The sequence below is a fragment of the Patiria miniata genome, unplaced genomic scaffold, assembly GCF_015706575.1.
Source record: "Patiria miniata isolate m_02_andy unplaced genomic scaffold, ASM1570657v1 HiC_scaffold_28, whole genome shotgun sequence".
In the NCBI taxonomy this organism is placed as follows: Eukaryota; Metazoa; Echinodermata; class Asteroidea; order Valvatida; family Asterinidae; genus Patiria; species Patiria miniata.
The window spans coordinates 1,837,167-1,859,674 of NW_024037067.1; the positions used below are offsets into that span (position 1 = coordinate 1,837,167).

Below are 22,508 nucleotides of genomic sequence, written 5' to 3' on the forward strand. Positions count from 1 at the left end.
TTATACGCGGCCATCTTCGTGAGACCGGGGGCGAATTGGTCAATATGCAAAGTCTACTGTGTGAATGTTGTATGCATATCCGCTATCCAGTCTTTATATAGAGATCAGTGGGATAGCCCTGCACTAGCTTTCTTAAATAAAATAAGAACACTGCATGCAGTGTTGATTGTCGATGTTGGCCACTCCATAAAGAATCGATTCTTTCCAACAACTTTATTCAAACGATGATATATATATTTTTTAAAAATCAATGCTCAAACGTGATCAAAGAGTCGATATTTTCTTTACGAAGGTGTCAGTACAATAATCGATGATTGTTGACGTTCTGTGAAACATCCGGGATATTGCCTATGTACAACATTAACAAGATGGCTGCGCCCATATTCTCAATTCCCGTCAAAACATTTGCTTGTGAGTAGCCTAGTACTACTGGCCTAAATACGATTAAGGATTTAGCCATGGCGACCCCACGTCCACGGAAGAACATTCTATCGTCATCGTCAGTCTCTCAGGTAAATAAAATTGTCACTTAAGGCCTCATATTACTCTACGAATCGCCTTTTTTAACATTTTGGGTAGCCCCACTTGTGAGTTGTGTTAGCCCCACTAGTGTGGCCGTCGGTATGCTGCGCTGAACCTTTGGCCACACACCGTGGTACCGCGCGCTACTGAGGACGAAGTTTTCATAAAAATTCAGGGCAGTTTCGGAGCAACTATAGAATGCAGGGCCACGCCGAAGCAAGGTTTTTTATTTTGCCTGGAGGCGTGGATGGAATAGGAGTAATAGATATGCAAACCTGCAAAAAAGTGCTAAGTACAGCGAAGGAATGCACTGCACTTGTCTTCAAAGCTTCTCATGAAGGATCGGAAGGGAGGGCGTGCTTGTAAATGTGTTGGGGGCACTGTCTGGAGCGGCGGAGGCGCGGAGTCTTGGAGTCGCAGAATCGCGGAGACGCGGGGCACTGGATTGGCGGAGGCGCGGAGTCGCGGAGTCGCAGAGACGCGTACCGATAGAGGGCGCAATTCTCGGCGGAATCTTTTTGAGAACGAAGCATCCATATCCATTTTAAATGGGCGGGCCAATTAGGAAGGGAGGAGGGCGACAGGGCACTGTCTGGAGTCGCGGAGGCGCGGAGTCGGGGAGTCGCAGAGTCACTTTAATTGGGCGGGCCAATTAGGAAGGGGGGGAGGGCGACGGGGCACTGTCTGGAGTCGCGGAGGCGCGGAGTCGGGGAGTCGCAGAGTCACTTTAATTGGGCGGGCCAATTAGGAAGGGGGGGGGGAGGGCGACGGGGCACTGTCTGGAGTCGCGGAGGCGCGGAGTCGGGGAGTCGCAGAGTCACTTTAATTGGGCGGGCCAATTAGGAAGGGGGGGAGGGCGACGGGGCACTGTCTCTCAGTGGTGGAGGCGCGGAGTCGCGGAGTCGCAGAGACGCGCACCGATAGAGGGCGCAATTCTCTGCGGCTCCACGACTCCACGATCGATTTTCAGAGGTAGGTCGACTGCGGTTCCACGCAGCTGTACGGAGGCGCGGATGTAGAGTAAAGTGGCCCTGCATTCTATAGTTGTACCGGCAGTTTCTTACATTCTCAGTTTCTTACTTTCTTATGGTTGTATTCTATGATGTCTCACCTGTCACTTCTGGGATGCTTAGGTCTAATGATGTTCCATTTTCCGAGATATTCTTCAATCTTTCTGGAGCCCATATGCACTCGTGAAACGTCTGGTGGTGGCAGCCATTTAGAATGTGACAAGAGATGACCTCAAGCTGTGACGTCGCGTTTATGCAAATTGCTTGTCGAGCGCGCGAGGGCGCGAGTTGCAAATGCGACGGCTGTTTTCTGTGCCGTAGATCCTGAATAGAGATAGCTGGAGTTACCCAGCCCTGAGTTTTATCATTGGGTTGTCTATTAGGGCTGGAGCGCATTTTTCTCAAAACTTGTAGTATTTGCAAAAAAATTTTGGAAAATGTTCAATTTTGTCCCCGTTACACACTAATTGCAACTGCAACTCACCCCAAACTTGCCTGGAATAACCATTACACAGGTCCTTGAAGTAAAAAACGATCCACGATGAAGATTCAGCCTACAATTGCAGTGAAAACAGGAGGAATAACCGCTAACCTGACAACCTTTCAGGCATGGCCAGGACTGCTATTGGTTTGTGCACAAAAAAAATTGTGTACAATGAATGGCGGTCGATTAACAGGCAGAGAGAGCGATCGCTGTCAACTACTCGGTTTTGCCGGCTGCGCTGGCGTTGGCGCGTGACGTCACGCGGAAGCGTAACACCCGACGACTGTTTCATGCACTAGTATAAGGTTTACCACTCGCATCACAGCTTTGGTACTGGAACCGCAACCAATAGTGCATGAAACAGTCATCGGGTGTTACGCTTCCGCGTGACGTCACGCGCCAACGCCAGCGCAGCCGGCAAAAACGAGTAGTTGACAGCGATCGCTCTCTGTGCCTGTTAATCGACCGCCATTCATTGTACACAATTTTTTTTGTGCACAAACCAATAGCAGTCCTGGCCATGCCTGAAAGGTTGTCAGGTTAGCGGTTATTCCTCCTGTTTTCACTGCAATTGTAGGCTGAATCTTCATCGTGGATCGTTTTTTACTTCAAGGACCTGTGTAATGCTATTCCAGGCAAGTTTGGGGTGAGTTGCAGTTGCAATTAGTGTGTAACGGGGACAAAATTGAACATTTTCCAATTTTTTTTTGCAAATACTACAAGTTACGAGAAAAATGCGCTCCAGCCCTAATAGACAACCCAATGATAAAACTCAGGGCTGGGTAACTCCAGCTAAATAGAGATCGGTGCACGTGGCCCCTACTCCTAGAACTATGAGGCTCCACGTAGTGGAGCCTCATAGGTTCAGAAGCCCGCAAAATTGTTGTCAGCACAAAACACTAATTAAGTACAAAAACGTCCATCCCAAGCAGGCCGTTTTCCACAGAACCGCTGCACAGTTTGCCCCTAAACTCCATACAATACCTCATGACATACTCACGTTATGTGCACCTAACAAACATCGGTGGATTCTGTCTGTTTTTCGGCAAAAATGATGAAAAATATGCCCTTTCTGCACTGAGCCAACCTAACACTTGAAACGAGCACGCGTGCAGAATGATCGCAGTTATTTTCGGTTCGATCACTCGGAGCGCGCCGCGGGGGTATGGTGTAGGAGCGGAACGATAGTATGCGCATGCGTACAAGTGCGAGTACGTACCCCCCGCGGCGCGCTCCGAGCGATCGAACCCGAAAATGACTGCGATCATTCTGCGCGCGTGCAAATTTCAAGTGTCAGGTTGGCTCAGTGCGGAAAAGGCATATTTTTCATCATTTTGCCGAAAAACCGACAGAATCCACCGATGTTTGTTGGGTGCACATAACGTGAGTATGTCATGAGGTATTGTATGGAGTTTAGGGGCAAACTGTGCAGCGGTTCTGTGGAAAACGGCCTGCTTGGGATGGACGTTTTTGTACTTAATTAGTGTTTTGTGCTGACAACAATTTTGCGGGCTTCTGAACCTATGAGGCTCCACTACGTGGAGCCTCATAGTTCTAGGAGTACGTGGCCCCCTGACGATAAATGAATGGTACAGGAAACAGCCGTCGCATTTGCAACTCGCACCCTCGCTCGACAAGCAATTTGCATACACGCGACGTCACAGCTTGAGGTCATCTCTTGTCCCATTCAAAATGGCTGCCATCACCAGACGTTTCACGAGTGCATATGGACTCCAGAAAGATTGAAGAATATCTCGGAAAATGGAACATCATTAGACCTAAGCATCCCAGAAGTGACAGGTGAGACATCATAGAATACAACCATAAGAAAGTAAGAAACTGAGAATGTAAGAAACTGCCCTGAATTTTTATGAAAACTTCGTCCTCAGTAGCGCGCGGTACCACGGTGTGTGGCCAAAGGTTCAGCGCAGCATACCGACGGCCACACTAGTGGGGCTAGAGTTGTGTGGCCTCGGTATTGCTGCACTGTACGTAAGGCCACATGCCTGGTTTTCCAACCTACTGAAGAGTTTAGTCCAAAGCCTGGCGCACCTTTTTTTGGCAATTTTTTTTACACACCACTGCATAAGGTTGTATTCTATGATGCCTTATCTTTTGCCCTCCGGTAGCCCCATAAATGTGGCCTATTTACTGGACTGCCTCCGTAAACATAGGCCACACATCCACATGTAGAAAAATCGTGTCGACGGAGCCAAATTTTGATTTTCACATTTAGGCTTAGTTTGTAGGGTTTTTTTGCTTTAGAAGCATACTCACCCTCTTTATAGGCTAATCAGAAAGTGCTGCCTTTTTCAGATGTATATTTTTCGTGAAATTTCCAGATTCATTTTTACACGTTTGTGTATCAAAATTTCAACATGAAATTTCACAAAAATTAGACATCTGAAAAAGGCAGCACTTTCTGATTAGCCTGTAAAGAGGGTGAGTATGCTTCTAAAGCAAAAAAACCCTACAAACTAAGCCTAAATGTGAAAATCAAAATTTGGCTCCGTCGACACGATTTTTCTACATGTGGATGTGTGGCCTATGTTTACGGAGGCAGTCCAGTAAATAGGCCACATTTATGGGGCTAGCCCTCCGGGTACTAAGGTAACGTTTCTTCAAATTTTTAGAGAAATTTAGACATCTTTCTGGAGTCCTCATGTGCAAGTTTCGGACTAAACTTCTTTCTTTCTTTCATACAAACATTTATTTCAATATTGCTGACACAAAATGCACAATGAGTCTATTTAAAAATAACATTAATGAGAAACTGAGTAAGGAACAAATAATATTTATATAACCAACAAATAATGTAATAATCCACAAAAACTACGGCTCATTAACAAATAATAAATTATAAAAACAGCAATATGGTGGCATGCGCAGAAGCCGAAGGCTTATATTGCCATGCCAGTACAAACAAACACAAACAATTTACAAACATGAGTGGACAAACAAGAAACAAAGACAAGAACAATTATCTGAATTTTCTGCTGATTGTAAATGAAATAAAATGAAGTGTGCCTGCCTAACTTGGAGCGAAAAGAAGAAGAGAAAAAAACAGAAAACAGCAGTCGGGAGGAGGAAATTTGCACAGTGGCGAGAGAATAGCTACGCTATGTAATGGGAAATCAGTTCCGCTTTGAAGGAGTTCTTAAAGCGGCCCACAGACGACTGTGTGTTCACCGTCCAGCTGATGTCATTCCAGAGACGTGGCCCGTGAAATCGAATTGTGTTCATGGAGTATGATGTGCGAGTGAAAGGAACATAAAGTTTGTTAGATGATCTTGTGCTATGGCCATGGATGTTGTGAACAGCTAAAAAAAAGGATGAAAATATCTGGAGAAGTTTGTTAATATACCGGTACATGAATATTCCCGTTTGAAGTTTGTTAATGTCTTCGAGAGTTAGTGTATTCAGATGGGCAAAAAGAGGTGCACTATGTTCCCTGGGAGAAGAGAGGGTGCAGATTCTAATGGCTCGTTTTTGGATGGTAATAACAGAATACAGTTGACTATTACTAGAGCGCGCCCAGACAATGTTGGAGTAATTGAGATAAGGAAGAATGAGAGTATTGTAGATAGAGAGTAAGATAGAGGGGGGAAGAAACGATCGAAGTTTGGAGAGAACACCAGTGTGCCTAGAAGTGATTTTAGTAATAGAAGAGATATGGTCATTCCAAGTAAATTGGGAAACCAGACGTGTGGCCTAACGTACAGCGCAGCAATACAGAGGCCACACAAGTGGGGTTACATTTGGGGATTTGGTAGGGTGGTCGGCACTGTTGGGTTTTTTAGGGCGATCGTGTAGTGTAGGGCCCAGATCCTATAAGGAAACAAAATCCACTTTAAAATTATTGGACCTACCAAACTAGTTGGCGACATTCTCAATAAACAGGTGTGTCATAGATGGAGGGCAGGTTTTTTATTTTTGAGCGAAATTTGGGGGTAAAATGACGATGATAGCGCGGTGACAACACGCGACCCGAAAATAAAGATGGCGATCATAACTGCACTATGAATGTATGAAAACCGGCCAACTTCGGCTGCCGTTCCAGTACCGCAGCTGTGATGCGAGTGGTAAACCTCATAGTTAGTGCATGAAACAGTCGTCGGGTGTTAGGCTTCCGCGTGACGTCATGCGCCAGCAGCCAGCTAGCAAGAGCGACTGGTTTGTGTGCTGTGCATGGTAATAGACCGCGCATTGCCATTCCTTAATTGTACACGCAGTTTGTTTGTGCACAAATCTAGCTCCGGGCATCATCATGGCCACACGGTTGTTGGTTATGCCTCCTTTTTTCACTGCAATTGTAGGTTGAATCTTCATCACGGATCGTTTTTTACTTCAAGGACCTGTGAAGTGGTTATGCCAGGCAAAGTTTGGGTGAGTTCCAGTTGAAATTAGTGTGTTACGGGGACAAAATTGCACATTTTCTAATTTTTTGGGGGGACCTGCCAATGCTGCAGGTGAAAAACTTCCTCCAGCCCTAAATGACAACCCAATGATAAAATTTAGGGCTGGGTAACTCCAGCTACATGTAATTGTAAAGGTGATTTTTGAGCAATAAAACACAGATTTGACTCTAATTTGATCAAAACAAAACAGGGGCCCTACACTTCACGATCGCCAATATTACAAACTTGGTATCATTGGAAAGAGCTTCCAAAAGGAAAACTAATGGTGCCAATTATAAGTTTATATCTTAAGGTAGGGTGAAGTTATAGTCCATTAACCCTAACCCACCTCACTCCTCCAAAATCCTCCTGGCGGTTTTGGAGGATTCTAGAGGATTGAGGATGAATGGTGATTGAATCAAATGAGGATTCTGGAGGATTGAGGATGAATGGTGATTGAAGCACATGAGGATTTTGGAGGATTGAGGATGAATGGTGAATGAAGCACAAGAGGATTTTGGAGGATTGAGGATGAATGCATTTTGAGGCAGGACTGTCTGATGATTTTGAAGGATTTGGCGTTGGTTATCCTTTATTTAAACACGAGTGCAAAATTTTGGGATGAGGAGGATTTTGGAGGATTGAGGATGAATGCATTTTGAGGCAGGACTGTCTGACAATTTTGAAAAATTTAGGCGGAGTTGAAAAATTTTGGAGGATTGAGGATGGTTGTAAGCAACAAGGGCCTAGGGGGTTAGGGTTAAAGGGGCATGTCTAACCCTAATTATTCCGCCGGCATGGTGCGGGGTGTAAAATGAAAAAAAACAAAAAAACTCCAAGTCACCTCAAAATATTTGAGAAAGGTTTGGAAAACATTTTCAAGTTCATTCAGATGAGATCATATTATCTTAAATTAGTATTCTCAGGTCCCCTTTATGGTGGTCCTTTAATAGCTGCTATGTGTACATGTCCTTGGAGCTGTCATATTTGAGGTTGAACCAGGATGAGAATCCAGGGAACTAAAATAGGAATGCATGGAAACCTTGCATTGACATTCACCCAACTGTGTGTTGAAAGTATTATAAGGCCCCCAAAAAGGGTTTTTAACTTTTAGCAAAAGTATATCTGTAAAGTATGGAAGTATTTGATGACAGACAACATTTCTTCATTATGTAGGTTCCAGTGGGAACTAACTTTATTTTGTCCCCTTTGTTTGGCCTTATGCAGAGATGGATATTAAAAAATAACAAAAAAACATTGAATCTTAATTGTTCTTAATTATACTCAGACCAGTCGGGTTAGACTCTGGACTAGACATATTGAGGAACTAGAAGTCTAGGGCAAAATAGCAAAAACAAAAATAAGCTAATTTTAATATGTTTAAATGCAAATTTAGTTCAAGTTTGGAAAATATTCAGAAACAGTTGAAATATTACTATATTATTTTTTTTTAGCAGAATGGCATATTTTAATAATGTTAATTTCCCCAATAAAGCAATCCACCAAAATTTACCCCAGTAATCACAGCATTATAATATTATTGCTTCATGCATGCATAAAGCATGGAGGAAGAAATAGGCAGCCATTGTGACACTGCTGCGCGCCATATTTTAATCACCTTGCTGAAGGCACCCCGACAACAAAACCCCCCACCATCAAAAAGCGTCACGGGCAACGTAACAAAAAAACTAGTCACACAAACTACTCCTGACATTCCACCCTTTCAGAAACTACCCCTTATATAGTCTTTCATGAACTCCTCACGTGAGATTTTTAACAATTTTGCGGCCCAAAAATCATGACAATCTGTACCTTTATTTCGTCGGAAAAAATCTCCAAAATCAGAAGACAAAAAAAAACCGAGTATAACCTGTTCTTGGTATGAGTTGAAAGAGATTTTCTTTGGCTTTACGATGATGTCATTTCTATTTTGGTCCAACGAAATCTAGGCAAATCTCGCCACAAAAGGCAAGTGAATGTCACGTGCTAAAAATGTTTAAAAAGGCGATTCGTAGAGTCCTACTCGGACTATACTTTTTACTAGCTTTTTTGGAGGTCTTTGTTGTTATGTTAGTGTAACTAAAAACTAACGCTAATTTTGGTTGGGCCCCTTGCTGGAGGCTATTTTAAAATGTATTTTCTACATTTGTTTTTGATGTGGTTTTGTAGGGGGGAAAAATGAAATAATCCTTTTGGAAAGAATTTTGCAACCTGACGCCACTTTTTTCTTCATAAATCATCTCCATAAGGGTCAGTCATTGCAAAAAAAAGGTTGATAAAATAAGGCATGAATCTGGGATTGAGAAACATTTCCATCAGGATGCAACATTCTTTCCAACATTAATATTATACAAGTTTGGATTTCGTCAGAATCTGCAAACCAAAGAAAAATGGATTTAAACCAGGGATTTGTGAGACACTGAAATGTGTACGTTTGAATGCAGAGTAGACCCGTGAACGTGGCGTCAATAACAACGCCATGCGTAATTGTGATATGAAACCCTTCGATGTGCTCAAAATTTTCAACCAGAACGTCATTTGTCCCATTGTATTAAGTACTTGCATGTGAAGAATACAATCGGCGTATCAATCAACATTCCAAATAAATTCCACTTTTTGGAGAGAGAATTTACAACTTTTGATCTTATCACAAGGGTCTCTGGTACCCCGACTCCTGTATGCACAAAATGATAGGAGCCCGCTGAGTACCTGTTAGCTCTGCAGAACGCTGCATATGATTAGAAGGTTCTTGTTTTGCCTGATCGATCAACAGCTGTTTCATGTCACAGCCAACATAGACAACGTTTTAGACAAGTTTCCAGTCTTCTCATCGTGCCGTGCTATGAGATTAAAGCCAGAGTCCATCATTTGCAGCTATCCAAAAAGTAACTGGCGTAATTATTGTTGAAAAACATACTTGGTTGAAAGATAGTAAGGGGACTAAACTCCCTGTGAAATTATTCTTTCTGGCAAGCTGTCATTTTGAAGAAATCAACGAAAGAAGGCCTTTCCAACGGTGCGTCTTAAGAAGCACTGTTGGAAATTTCCGTTAGTAATTCGTTTTTTTTATTCGGCGAAGCATGCGCAAGCATTGACACGATGCACACGCGCGCGTGGTTGCTATAATTCGTCTGATCGGTGCGCGACATCGTGTAGCTGCAATCGGTTCAGTGAGAACGTGTCTCGGACGCTGAATTCAGGCCCAGTTCAAAACATGATTCAGCAACTTTTGATTTGAAATCGAGGTCCTAGAATGTTGTTTTTCTCGAAATATACGGCTGAAGCTGAGCTGAAACTTCATCAGGTTAGTTGTTCAGCACCCTTCTTTAGATTTTGAGCAGTTTTGTTGCTTCAAATGAACAAAATGCACAAATTACAAATGATGGATTATATTACGTGAGACCCAAAGAGGGAAATGAGTCTCACGTAATCAATTAATCTCATAGCACAGCGCGATGAGAGGACTGGAAACTTGTCTAAAACATTGTCTATTTGGCTGCGACATGAAATAGCTGTCAATCGATCAGACAAAACAAGAACTGTTGTCAAAACTTGTCAGGCTCTTCTGCCAACAGACACTGGTCCCAACTGACTGGACTGCACCCCAAGAAAAACTGACAAGCATTTCAAGCTTCAGTAATCATGGCACTGAACTATTGGCACAAATCCCTGCACAATCCAGAAATAAGTACACAATGTACACACTGTACACAACACATACTGTTCCTCGTAAGTTGTGGCTCATTCAGCTAGCTGTGAAAAGAAAAGACTGCAATAAATGGGCACTGTTGAATATTCAATTGGCCTAAACTATTAGCCAATCAGAATGAGGACAAAATATACACACAGACTGCTTTTAAAGGAAAACTTTATTCATGATAAGGAACAATTTGCACAAATTTACTGGTACAGTAAAATTGTACAGTTCAAACGTGACATGCAGAAAAGGCATTGTACTTAATATTGTGTGAACAAAAACTCTATTTCCTATGTTGTTTGTTTTCATATTGATATGTTACAGTCTCCTGCACCAAGCTGGACCGATGATCTTCCAGTCTGTCATTTGTCTGGCATTGGCTTCTCAACCAATCAGATTTATCGACAAGATGGTGCTAGGGAGGAAGAACATGAGTTTGAGGATCGCTTCTTCCATTTTAGGTGAGAATTCCAGAACTGCATTCTCTAGAATGTCTGATTGGATGGGGCGTGGCCATTCTTATTTCTATGTACATGTAAAGGCCAGCTCAACTAAAACCTTAGTTGAATAGTTTTGATTTGGCACTGGCTCAGGTCAAGTGGCATGGAGTTACTTGGCTCAATTTCATGTCTCTTTTTTTGCAGAAAATGTTGCTTTGCCAATAATATTTGAGGCTTTGCATGGTGGAGTATCAGTATCCTTTCTGTTTGCGGTAGCACCATGTGGTAATAGCCAGAGTCGCTCAGTTGATATTTACCGTAATTTTCGGAATATTGATTTTGCCCATGAACATGTTTACTGCGGCTTATGTTGTTTTGGTCAATTCCTGGGACAATTTTTTAAGGATTTGAAATAAGTGGTGATTCGACTTGACTCGATGTCCTAATGAGCAGACTGGACTCGGGTGACTGGGAGCAAACCTGACTCAATGAGTTCCTCCTCAGTGGTACAGAATGGGGCATGGGGATGAACGCCTCCCATTAAAATGGATCATCTCTAAGTTAATTCCCCCCCCCCCCCCCCCCCCGGACTGGAAATTTGGCAAATTGAGAAAATAATGGCATTCTTACGTGTCAGTCCTATAAGTTACCATGGTTATGGACCGGTCAACATGGCTTACATAGCCACGGTTCCTTTATATTCTCTGGACTTTCAACATGTTCAAAATCCCGGTCGGAACCCTTCCACTTATACTCCCGAAATTTAACAAGTACTGTTTGTTGATATTTATCCTTGAACTTCCAAGGGCATCTATAGCTAGGATCTGTCATTCCAAAGAAGTTCGAGGGAAAATGGAGCACATACAAATGTGTTCTGTAGACATTTTTCGAAAGTCCAGCGTTATGAACAGAGCGTGGCTATGTATATAACAACGTTTACGGGTCTACCATGGTTAACGCTTTCCGTGACTCGTAACAACACACACGAAAGAACATCCGCTGAATGTCAGTACATCAATGGCCACTGCTTGTCCTCAACCTGTATCAAGAAAATGCAAAAGTAGAAAAAAATTGGCCTAATTAAACTTATTTTTATGTATACTTTATTTATAAAAATCAACAAAGCAAAATTTCAAACAGCATTTGCTTAATTTTTTTTTTCCATGTGAAATGTCCAGTGGGGGCGATGGGTGAGGGGTTAGATTAGTTTATGGGGGTATTAAGGGCCCCCACCCACGCCCCTCCCCCTTGGCAACACCGCTGGCAACGGCTACACTGTGCCAACCATAGACATATAATAAAACCTAGACACGACATTTGCTATTGCGCCTGTGAGCAAAATGCTGTGCATATAGAATAACTAGGAAGTATGTGCGTAAGTCGAAGCCATATGCATGACATTTGCGCATCGCGTAATTAAGCCGCGTGACGCAGCCCATTTTGCTCACAGAATTTACAACGTAAAAGCAGATAATGGTGTGTCTAGGTTTTATTACATGTCTATGGTGCCAACATAGAGCTAACGTCTATGCATGACCCTATGGCATGGCGCGTTGCATGCCTGTTTTATATTACACAGAATGAGAGTAAAAACAGGTTTGCTAACTCACCTTCAACGGTATTGGAGAGACAAAGGACCATTCTTCACCCTGAAACTGGACATTTCCTTGGATTAACTTGAAGATTATCAGTTTGAGGCCCCTAAAAATCCCCTCGAAGTCGACAATGAAGCATTCAAAACCAAAAAATATACGCTGCCTTTCGGCACTGCCGCAAGCACAATATGAGCTTAAAAATGGCCGATTCAACAGCAAATGTAATGCCCAGATCACAACCCACAACTACAGTGCAGTAGGTAATGAATATTCATGATTCTTCTCATATTACTATTCATTTTCTCTCAAGAAGCCCCTCCTAAATTATACATAATTGCATATCCTGTCCACCAACAGAGGGTGGGCTTCAGGAAGGAAATATTGCGCACGCATACAAGTTACAACCGCATTTGGCGTTGGAAACAGTGGTGAGGCATGCAACTTTTCCTGAGATCTGCTGATTTCCTCGTTTTTTACCCCTCAGTCGAGAGGCTCGAGGGGTATTGTCATCGCCTAGGGCGTCCGGCCGTCCGTCGGAATGGCCGTTCTGACCAGACCACCCTTGTGGGGTGATGTTCCTTTCAGGACACATCACCCCACTTTTTACACAATGGAAAAACATCACCCCAGAAGGGAATCTTTAGAAAAAGGGATAATGGGAACACAATGCTATCACCCCACAAGTCCGTCTGGCTAGAACGTCCGTCCGTCCGTATGTCAGTGCGGACGTCCGGGCAGCTTAGTTTCCGGATGATAACTTGAGTTAGAAATGTTCTTTTGGATTGTAACTTCGGTAGGGGGTTGCCCTTGGGAGTAGGCAAGTTGGGATTGGTTTTGAGGTCAAAAGGTCAAAGGTCAAGGTCACCGTGGTGAGTTAAATATAAATAGTTTCCGGATGATAACTTCAGTTAGAAATCAGATTTTGGTGTCAAACTTTGGTAGAGGGTTGCCCTTGGGAGTAGGCAAGTTGGGGTTGGTTTTGGGGTCAAAAGGTCAAAGGTCAAGGTCACCATGGTGAGTTAAAGGTAAATGGTTTCCGGATGATAACTTGAGTTAGAAATGTTGTTTGGGGTTGTAACTTTGGTAGATGGTTGCCCTTAGGAGTAGGCAAGTTGGGATTGGTTTTGGGGTCAAAAGGTCAAAGGTCAAGGTCACCGTGGTGAGTTAAATGTAAATGGTTTCCGGATGATAACTTGAGTAAGAAATGAGATTTTGGTGTTTGACTTAGGTAGGGGGTTGCCCTTGGGTACAGGCAAGTTGGGATTAGTTTTGGGGTCAAAAGGTCAAAGGTCAAGGTCACCGTGGTGAGTAACATGTAAATGGTTCTGAATGATAACTTGAGTTAGACATGAAATATTGGGGTCTATCTTCAGTAGGGGGTTTCCCATTGGTACAGGCATGTTGGGACTGGTTCTGGGGTCAAAGGCCAAAGGTCAAGGTCACCATGTTGAGTTAATGGTTTCCGGACGATAACTTGACTCTGGCTGAGGGGTTTCAACAGCAACGCTGTTATTTTTTTACTTCTCATGAATGCCATTACAAATTGACAAATACTGTACAGAGTCTCCTGTGGCTTGGAGTTTCCTCGTTTTTTCCCCTAAATTCCCAGTTGCATGCGTGTGATAAGAACTTGTCCTGCTTATTATCAACTTTCGCTTGATAGTTTTAGTTCTGATCAGAACAGTCCTGCTTTAAGTTCTAAAAGAACTGGTCTTTTGACGATGACTAGAGCACGCTAGTCGAAACGTTGAGTTATTTTAGAACTTAAAGGGGATGTACATGTACAACATTTGCTTTTGCTGCAATTTTCAGAAATAAATGAATTTGGAGGATCAGTATGTTATAGCAAATATTGTTAAAAGGGACTTGTTTCACGTTTTGGGCTTGTACATGTACATGTACATGTAGATGCTGGAAAAACCAAGAAAACCAATCATATTCCTGTAGTCTGGTTCCTGATCCCACTTAAGATGAATCGGAGCAATTTATAGACTTTGGGGATTTGTAAGTCAGAGAATCAGTTTAGAAGGCTTGTACCCCTTCACAGGTGTGTAATCAATTGCAAAGAAATTGGAGAATAACTAATTAGGAAAAAAAGGAGCAGTTTTTTGGGGGGAAAAAAACAATTTTCTCCAACGCACACCAGGAACCACGATTTTAACACGATTTCCCTAACAATCCAGTAAGGCATTTTGTGATAATTTGATCATTTCGTTTTGTGATGTTTGCAAATGTTGTTTCTTCCCTTTAAAGCAGGACTGTTCTTATCGGAAAGTAACTACTTAGCAAAAATTGATAATAAGCAGGACAAGTTCTTATCAGAACTAAATATCTACTGAGCAACAGTAGTTATTACCACATGGTGTTACCGCAAACCGAAAGGTTGCTTTGCCAACTTTGTTATGACCCATTCATAGACAATATACCAGTGATGTAGTCAAGTCCACCTCATCCGAGTCCGAGCCGAGCCGAGTCCATGAAGGCTCGAATCCGAGCCAAGCCCGAGTCCATTTTTGTCCCAAGTCTGGCCCAAGTCCGAGTCCAAATTTTCAAGTCCAAATTTTCAAGACCGAGTCCAGTCGCATAAGGTTTTTATAGCAGAACACATAAATATATATTTAAAGAATAGAACAATGCTATGTTCATGAAGAAAACTTCAATACTTGTGACAAATCGTAACAAGTGCAGTGTTGTAGTCAAGTTCATCACAGGTCCATCAAAAGTAACACCATATCACTGCCATATCACAAGTCCAGTCTCAAGTAACGGGGGATAAACAATGACAAAGGAATGTTGTCACAGTTATATAGTTTGTGACTGAGTGATTTGTGATGGACTTTTGATGTAGTGGACAATGACGTACACGTATCGCTGTACATGTACTTGTATTTACTGTCGGACTCGATTCGAATTCGACAGGTAGTCTGAGTCAGCCATTGGCCGAGTCCCAGCCAAGTCGAGTCCCGAGTAAAAAAAAAATGGACCCTAGTCTGGACTCAAGTCCGGACTTGAGTCCTCCATCACTGCAATATACACGTATGTCATACGACATTGACAGTGTGGTTGGTTACTGAGCTTTGCAAAGTCAAACCTTCTTTGTGCTTAGCAGGCTCTGAATTGGCCCTTTATATCTTCATATCAAAGGTAAAGAGTTATTACAACAAGCAATTATTTTGAAAGGATAGTTTCTTTGAACTTGACCAGGGCGTATGAGGTTGAGTGCTACTTGTATGGCATCTTTGATGGGCATGACGGGATGCATGTTGCAGACTTTGCCCGTCTTCGCTTACCGGCGGAGCTGCTTCTAGGACAGTTACTGGATGTCACTGATGATGCAGCGGTCAAGGACATCCTCCATCGTGCCTTCCACACCGTGGAGAGAAGCTACTTTGAGACTATTGACGAGGTTTTGGCTGAAAGAACAAATCTAAAGTTGCAGTTGCCAGAGGTATGGTTCAGGCTTGATGTTGTCAAAAGTATCAAAGCTATTCTTGGGCCTGCCACAAGCAATGAACATTGTTTTTCATTCATTGAATGGTGACCCGCTATTATTGTAGTCTTTCATGTGTGGGTTTGTCCACTGTAAAAGCCTGAGATTCCGTTGATTTTTAACACATGGACATCAAAATACTATTATATATATACACAGGGTAAATCAAAAAAACAAATCCCAAATGTCGGGACCATTGTTTTAGTGAAGTTCTTCATGCAGCACTTTTAAAATCTAGGACATGAAAGCCCAACTCATAAGCTTTCTTTTAGTACAAGAATCATTCAAATTACACATGTACTTTTCAAGTTACGTAATTTGAAACACAACCACAATTTTAAAGTTCTGTCCACGGATCACAAAAAGGTAAGTGTTCTTTCCGCAAAACGAAAACAAATCAAATAGGGCAAAACCTAATTTGAAATCACATAGGGATGTGTGTGAATTGTTTTTGTTTTGCTGAAAGAATGCACACCTTCTTTATGATCCATGGACAGAACTTTAAAACATTGGTTGTGTTTAAAATTCTGTAACTTGAAAAGTACATGAGTGATTTGAATAATTCTTGTACTAAAAGAAAGCTTATGAAATGGACTTTTGTATCCTAGATTTTGAAAGTGCTTCATGCACAACTTCACTAAAACAATTGTCCCGACATTTGGGTTTCGTTTTTTTTACTCACCCTGTATTGTCTGGGAAACAGCTACCCCTTCAATGGTAAAAATGAGAAAGTTTGCTGATTTTGATGGACCATTAGGTGAAATATTGCTTCATTGAGATGTACGTGTACATAGATTACATAGACGATAAAAAGCAGTGTGAACAGTGAAATGTCCTGTACATGCCTTCATTGTTGGGTTGTCTTTCTTTCACTCATGCCCCAAGGTTTAGGAGACCGCTGAGTTAACAATTATGTGCATTAATCTTACAGTTGTATAGAAATTGAAAAAGGAAAAGTGCTAGAGTTGGTTCTGAAAAATGATGAATATTAAAGATGTAAAGAGTTTCGGGTATTGGTTCTTAAACAATGACGAATACATGTACTTAAAGCTACAGTCCATCATTTGTAATTTGTGCATTTTGTTCGTTTGAAGCAACAAAAGAGTTCAAAATCTAATGAAGGATACTGAACAACTAACCTGATGAAGTTTCAGCTAAGCTTCAGCTGTACATTCCAAAAAAAACAGCATTCTAAGATCTCAATTTCAAATCAAAAGTTACTGAATCATGTTTTGAATTGTTTTGAATTGCAGCTATACACGACGTCGCGCACTGATCCGACAAATTACAACAACCGCGCGCGCGTGTGCGTCGTTCCAATACTTGTGCGCGCTGCGCTGAATAACAAAACGAACTACTAATTTAAATTTTCCTACGGTGCTTCTTAAGAATCACCGTTGGAAATGCCTTCTTTCGTTGATTACTTCAAAATGACAGCTTGTCAGAAAGAATAATTTCACAGGGAGTTTAGTCCCCTTACTATCTTTCAACCAAGTATGTTTTTCAACAATAATTACGCCAGTTACTTTTCGGATAGCTGCAAATGATGGACTATAGCTTTAACTCATGTATATGTAAGTTATATTTTAGTAATTAATCAAGCTTTGGACAGGAAACAATATGTCCTATTGTCCCATCCACAAAAACACCCCTTTTCGTGGGATGTCATGTCCTGTGTGATGTCATTGTGTATGTGTCTGCCCCCTGCAGACATAAACACAATGAGTTTTGTAGACAACTCTGGACATCAGGATGGGCGAGCCTTTAATTTGATCTTTTCATATTTTCAATTTCTTTAAACCTTTAATTATTGCTAGTTGAGAAAGTTTGTTACACAGTACAATTATTATCTGGAAATTGCAATTGCTCCTTTCCATCTGTTTGATCATTGTGTAGGAGCTGAATGACTATGAGCTATATCAGCAATACCCAACGGAAGTAGACAAAATACAATCCTTGGATAGTCAGATCATTGGTGGTGCTTCTGCCAACATTGCACTCATCATCTCTGGAAAACTCTATGTAGCTAATGTAGGTAAGTATCTAAGAAAGGCAGGAAAAAAAACACAACTTTGATATCTACCTGTCTGTAACTTATCATGACAGAAAACTACATATTATGTTCACATATGTATCTCAATATAATGCATCTTGTATGTATCTGAAATATGTATGTAATAAATTGGTCATTACATCTGTACACACACTGCATGGTTTTTGTCTCGCCTGAACGAAGTTCAGGAAAGAGACCATGCAATCACTATGTCTATCCGTATGTATGTATGTATGTATGTATGTATGTATGTATGTATGTATGTATGTATGTATGTTTGCACATCCGGACGTGCTTACCATGGACCACTTGTGGGGTACTCGTTCATTGTTAGAGGTACCCTGCAAGTGAAATCTTAGAAATAGGAATAAAAGGACAACAGTGCTCCTACCCCAGAACTGTCCATCCACTGGAACGGACGTATGTATGTGGTATTTGGTTAAAGTTTTTGAAAAATTGGTCTCATTTCAAAAGTTGAAGTCCAACTGGAACCAAACTCTGGTCATAGATGCAACATGGCAACCTTCATATGATAATGATGTCAAAGGTCACATACCAAGTTTAAAGGTCATCTGAGGTCAAGTTGTACAATAGCCTGAAAATGTAAAATTGGTCTCATTTCAAAAGTTGAAATCCAATTGGAACCAATCTTGAGTCACAGATGCAACATGGCAACCTTTATATGATTATGATGTCTAATGTCACATACCAAGGTCAAAGGTCATCTGAGGTCAAGTTGTTAAATAGGCTGAAAACGTAAAATTTGGGGTATCATTTGAAACAGACGAGACGTGTGGTTCGAGAACCACCTTGTTTCATTATCAGTGAAGCATTGTGGTCTGATGAAAAAAAGAGCATCAGCATTATTTTCATTAACAGCATTGGTTTATAACACTGTCAATATTTAAAGGCCATTTCAATATGTATCCAAAAACTAAATGAATTGTCAATTGATATCATACAAATATTGACCCAATATTACATTTGGTATTTTGTCATTTTCAATAAAACAGGAACTGCATATTGAAACATTTACTTTCCAACACTTCCCCCTTGCAGAAAATTAGCACATTATTATAATTTAGAACAAACAACATTCGCAGGTGTCCTAATAAAAACTTGTAGATTCATAATAAGGACTTATTGAGCTAAGCTCAAACTTTCAAATGATAGTCTCTGCTTGCGTACCTTGAATTATTTGATATCAAGCAGTGATAAGCAACAATCAATTGGGTCTTAATTGTAATCTTGTCAATTTGATTTGTAAAATCAGTTTTCCTGAATGGTTAGACTCGTGTGCAGAATGATACAGATGGGTTCAATGTTTGTGTTCAGTCTGACAGGAGACCTCTTTCCATTCAAATTCTCCCAGGTGATTCCAGAACCATCCTTTGCATCAGTGAGCCAGATGGTAGCCTATCTGTCAAGCAGCTCAGTATCGACCACACTGTCCTGAATGATGACGAGATACTGAGATTGCAACAACTTGGCCTGGATGTCAGTCAGATCAATGGCAATCAGCTGGGCAGCTCTAACACCACCAGAAAGATTGGGGATCACTCCTTGAAAGGAGGCTACAAGGAACATGTCATGCTCAGGTTGGTACAACAGGAGGACCTGTGGTGCGTTATATATCCTTCCAATTCTCTACCTGAATGTAGTGGCTCTCAAGTGATGAAATTGTATCAATGAATTATTAGTAAGGGCGCTTGAAGTTTGATTCCTAACTTGCACCACCACTGGTTCACTTCAAGGATTGCAATCAACTTTTAATTGGGTAAACATTTAGACATTTAATAAGATGGAAGTTGCGTCGGGGAGATGTCAATCATATATTTTGGTTTGCCATTTGCCAATGTATTTTTTAAACACTGTATACTCAGTGTTGTTCAAGGGCTTGCAAGAAAAAAGTTTGGTTGCAGTACCTGCTGCTACCTCAGACTTAAACCAGCCAGCAGACCCTGGAAAGCTTGGTGCTCAAGTGGTAGGACGTCTGCACTAGTAAGCAAGTCGTGGGTTCTAGTCCCACCTAGGTAAGTTTGTGATTTTTTTGTACAAGCCCTTGGACAACACAGAGTATACAGTGATAATAAAATACGTTGGCGAAGGGCAAAACCCTATATAAGTTAAACAGTTAGTGAACCTGTTACATGTAGGCGCTGCTCAAACATTTAGCCAATGCCATGGGTAGTGATCCTGGTAGGAGACCTGGAGGGAGACACCAGTAGCAATGTCCCACAGAAGTTGTTTATCCTAGTGCATTTAGACTTAAACTGAAATTACCCAAATCTTCATGCACCTACTTATAGCAAAGTTAAATACATGGTAAATATTACACCAAATGCAGTATGTGGACTTGTGATGGACGTGTGAGGACTTCAACACTGTCCATCACTAGTTCTGCATTGGTGGTCCTGAAAGCCTGCCTTCATTAGTTCTTGTACTTCACTGATAGTGGCTGCACCGTCCAAGTTGAAAAATTTCAAATCATGAAGGTATTGAGATAAAACCAATAATAATAATAATAATAATAAGCATGTGTTGGCATAACAGAAGTTTGTAGGAAAAGGGTGTTTCCCACCTTCAAGACTTAACTGATGTATATATTTTGTCTGTTCTTTCAGTCTTGCACAGAGTGAACCAGTGATAGCTGAGCCTGAGGTGATTGGTGGAATACCTCTGAATGGCATGAATGGATTCATGGCCATGTTTACAGGTGGACTGCACAAATCACTGGTGGATGCCACAGCAACAACACAGGTCAACATTGACATTGCCAAAATGATTGCAGCAGAATTCAGTGTCCAGACCACACTGAGTGGCGTCACGCAGGGTGTGGTGGATAAGGTTGTGCGCATCCATCACGACACCTACTTGGAGAAGGGGCCACGCGCCAGCAAGTGTCATAAACGTGAGGACATCACGCTCTTAGTGCGCAACTTTGGATTTCCATTGGGAACCAGTGTCAGCAGTCCCATGTCACAGTTTAATCCTGTCACTGTACCATACAACCCTGGGGCTGTGAGTGCACAGAGACCCACACTGATCATCCCACCAAGGCCAGGCTTTACTGGTCCGTCATCACCTCAACCTAGCCGCATTCTCCAGCCAGACCAGATTATGCCAATCTCACCAACCATGGTACCACTCTCCATCAATGTAACAGATACAATGTCTCCAACATCCTCTCGCACCAGCACAGTCGGATCCCCTACCAGTAGTAGCGTGTCTACTCCATGCAGTAACCTGAATGACACTGATCCAAATAGCAATCAAGACTCTAGGTACAATACCAGTGACAGTGACACTCAGCGTAGTGGGGAGGAACTCTTATTGTTTCAACGCCTTCAGGTGGCCAGTCCACGCCCAACAGAACCTGATGAAGAAGGGTATATTGAACCCTATGTTGACTTCACTGAATTCAACGAAGTTTTCAATGCGGCCATAATGGATAATCTCTTGTCGCAGTGATACAGTTGCAATGTAAATATGATTTTAAATTATTTTAGTATTTAAATTGGTGCCAAGTGTCCAAAAGTGTAAATATTTCCTGTCATTTGGTCATGTTAATTACCTTGCATCCTATGATAATGTCGGTGCACTATAATGACAAGAAAAATTAAGAGGTTTTAAGTGCTGTTTTGGAACACATGAATTTAATGGTATTGTTTCAGACTGAGTTGCATTATAATTAAACTTGTAACCATTTCTTGCATAGTGTAAGATCAACTTCACTCAGTCTGTAGCTGTGACAACAAAGAAGTTGTTCATTGCACTTGTACATTTTTAAACACGGTCATCCCACACAAATGCTGGAAAGTTGTAATATACAACAACAACAAATAATAAAATACAGTTGTGTTAACAGTGGCAATTGCAAAATAATTTAAAGGCAAAAACCAAAAAACAAAAAAACAAAAAAGGTGATTTGAAAATTCACTTTTGTATTTTTTCAAATCATTTTACAATGCTTCTTTTATGAACAAATAGTTGTATTTTTCTGATGTTGTATCATGCGGTATTGTAATTTTGAGATGATCACTATTTCAAGAAAGATGTTGGGATGACTCAATGAGAAAGCGTCAAGTTGATTATAAGAATTAAAAATTGACACTTAGAAGTCGAAGGTTGTTGAAATAATAATGTAATAGAGTGTGTACAAAAAGAAGTCGGCAAATTCACTTTAGTGATACACATGGATAATTTTTAAATCGCTTTTGATTTTTGAACCAATTATGTCCCTTTCTTTTCCTTTTTTAAATGCAAGCTCATTGAGTGCATTTGTGTTTAATTCAAATACACTCACTCTAATCATTCCTTGATTTGTTTACAGCAATGTAGCGAATCAACTGTGCTGGTATAGGCTTACCTGAACCATCTAAAGGTGTAGTCCCAATTGATCAATATTATTCCTAACGTTGATAAAAATTTACATTGAGATTTATAAAATATATCTTTTAACCCTAACCGCCCTGAATCCTCCAAAATCCTTTTTGCAAATTGGAGGAATTTGCAGGATTGAGGTTACATGGCAAAAGTGCGTTGCTGATTTCGGAGTACGCACTGTGTCAAGGTCTTGGGCCGGACCTTGTGTTGTTTATGCTCATCCGTGCATAAATTTAGTCCTTGATTATACTTGACAACCTCCGTACTGCTCCCGGATGTCACTGCCTCTGCCCTTAGCCTATTGACAGTCATAGCCGGAGGATTTTGCAGGATTCAGGCAGTGGTCACCCCTCCATGGACTATATTCAAGAAATAACGGAGGAATTTGCAGGATTGAGGCTATATGCTATTTTTCCATGGGGCCAATTGGAGGA

General features: G+C 41.4%; 2 protein-coding genes across 4 annotated transcripts in view; one reads left to right on the forward strand and one right to left on the reverse strand.

Annotated features, from left to right (window-relative positions):
- The window catches only part of LOC119734695 (LYR motif-containing protein 1-like), a 30,375-nt gene extending 28,337 nt beyond the window's left edge, over positions 1-2,038 (reverse strand). The window contains exon 1 of the mRNA XM_038208231.1: positions 2,017-2,038. The gene's annotated coding sequence lies outside the window, so the exon portion shown is untranslated. The remainder of the gene's footprint in view (positions 1-2,016) is intronic.
- On the forward strand, positions 134-21,917 carry LOC119734694 (TGF-beta-activated kinase 1 and MAP3K7-binding protein 1-like). 3 transcript variants are annotated; one of them, XM_038208225.1, is made up of 7 exons: positions 134-512; positions 6,333-6,402; positions 10,435-10,571; positions 15,350-15,593; positions 17,532-17,670; positions 19,061-19,286; positions 20,313-21,917. In XM_038208225.1, the coding sequence occupies exons 2-7, from the start codon at positions 6,385-6,387 to the stop codon at positions 21,157-21,159; spliced, it is 1,611 nt and encodes a 536-aa protein (XP_038064153.1). In that variant the 5' UTR covers positions 134-512; positions 6,333-6,384; the 3' UTR covers positions 21,160-21,917. The 3 variants fall into 3 exon arrangements, with proteins under 3 accessions (XP_038064153.1, XP_038064152.1, XP_038064154.1); XM_038208224.1 differs by lacking the exon at positions 6,333-6,402; XM_038208226.1 differs by lacking the exons at positions 134-512; positions 6,333-6,402 and having other exon boundaries at positions 10,496-10,571; positions 15,331-15,593.
- The last annotated feature ends 591 nt before the right edge of the window (positions 21,918-22,508 follow it).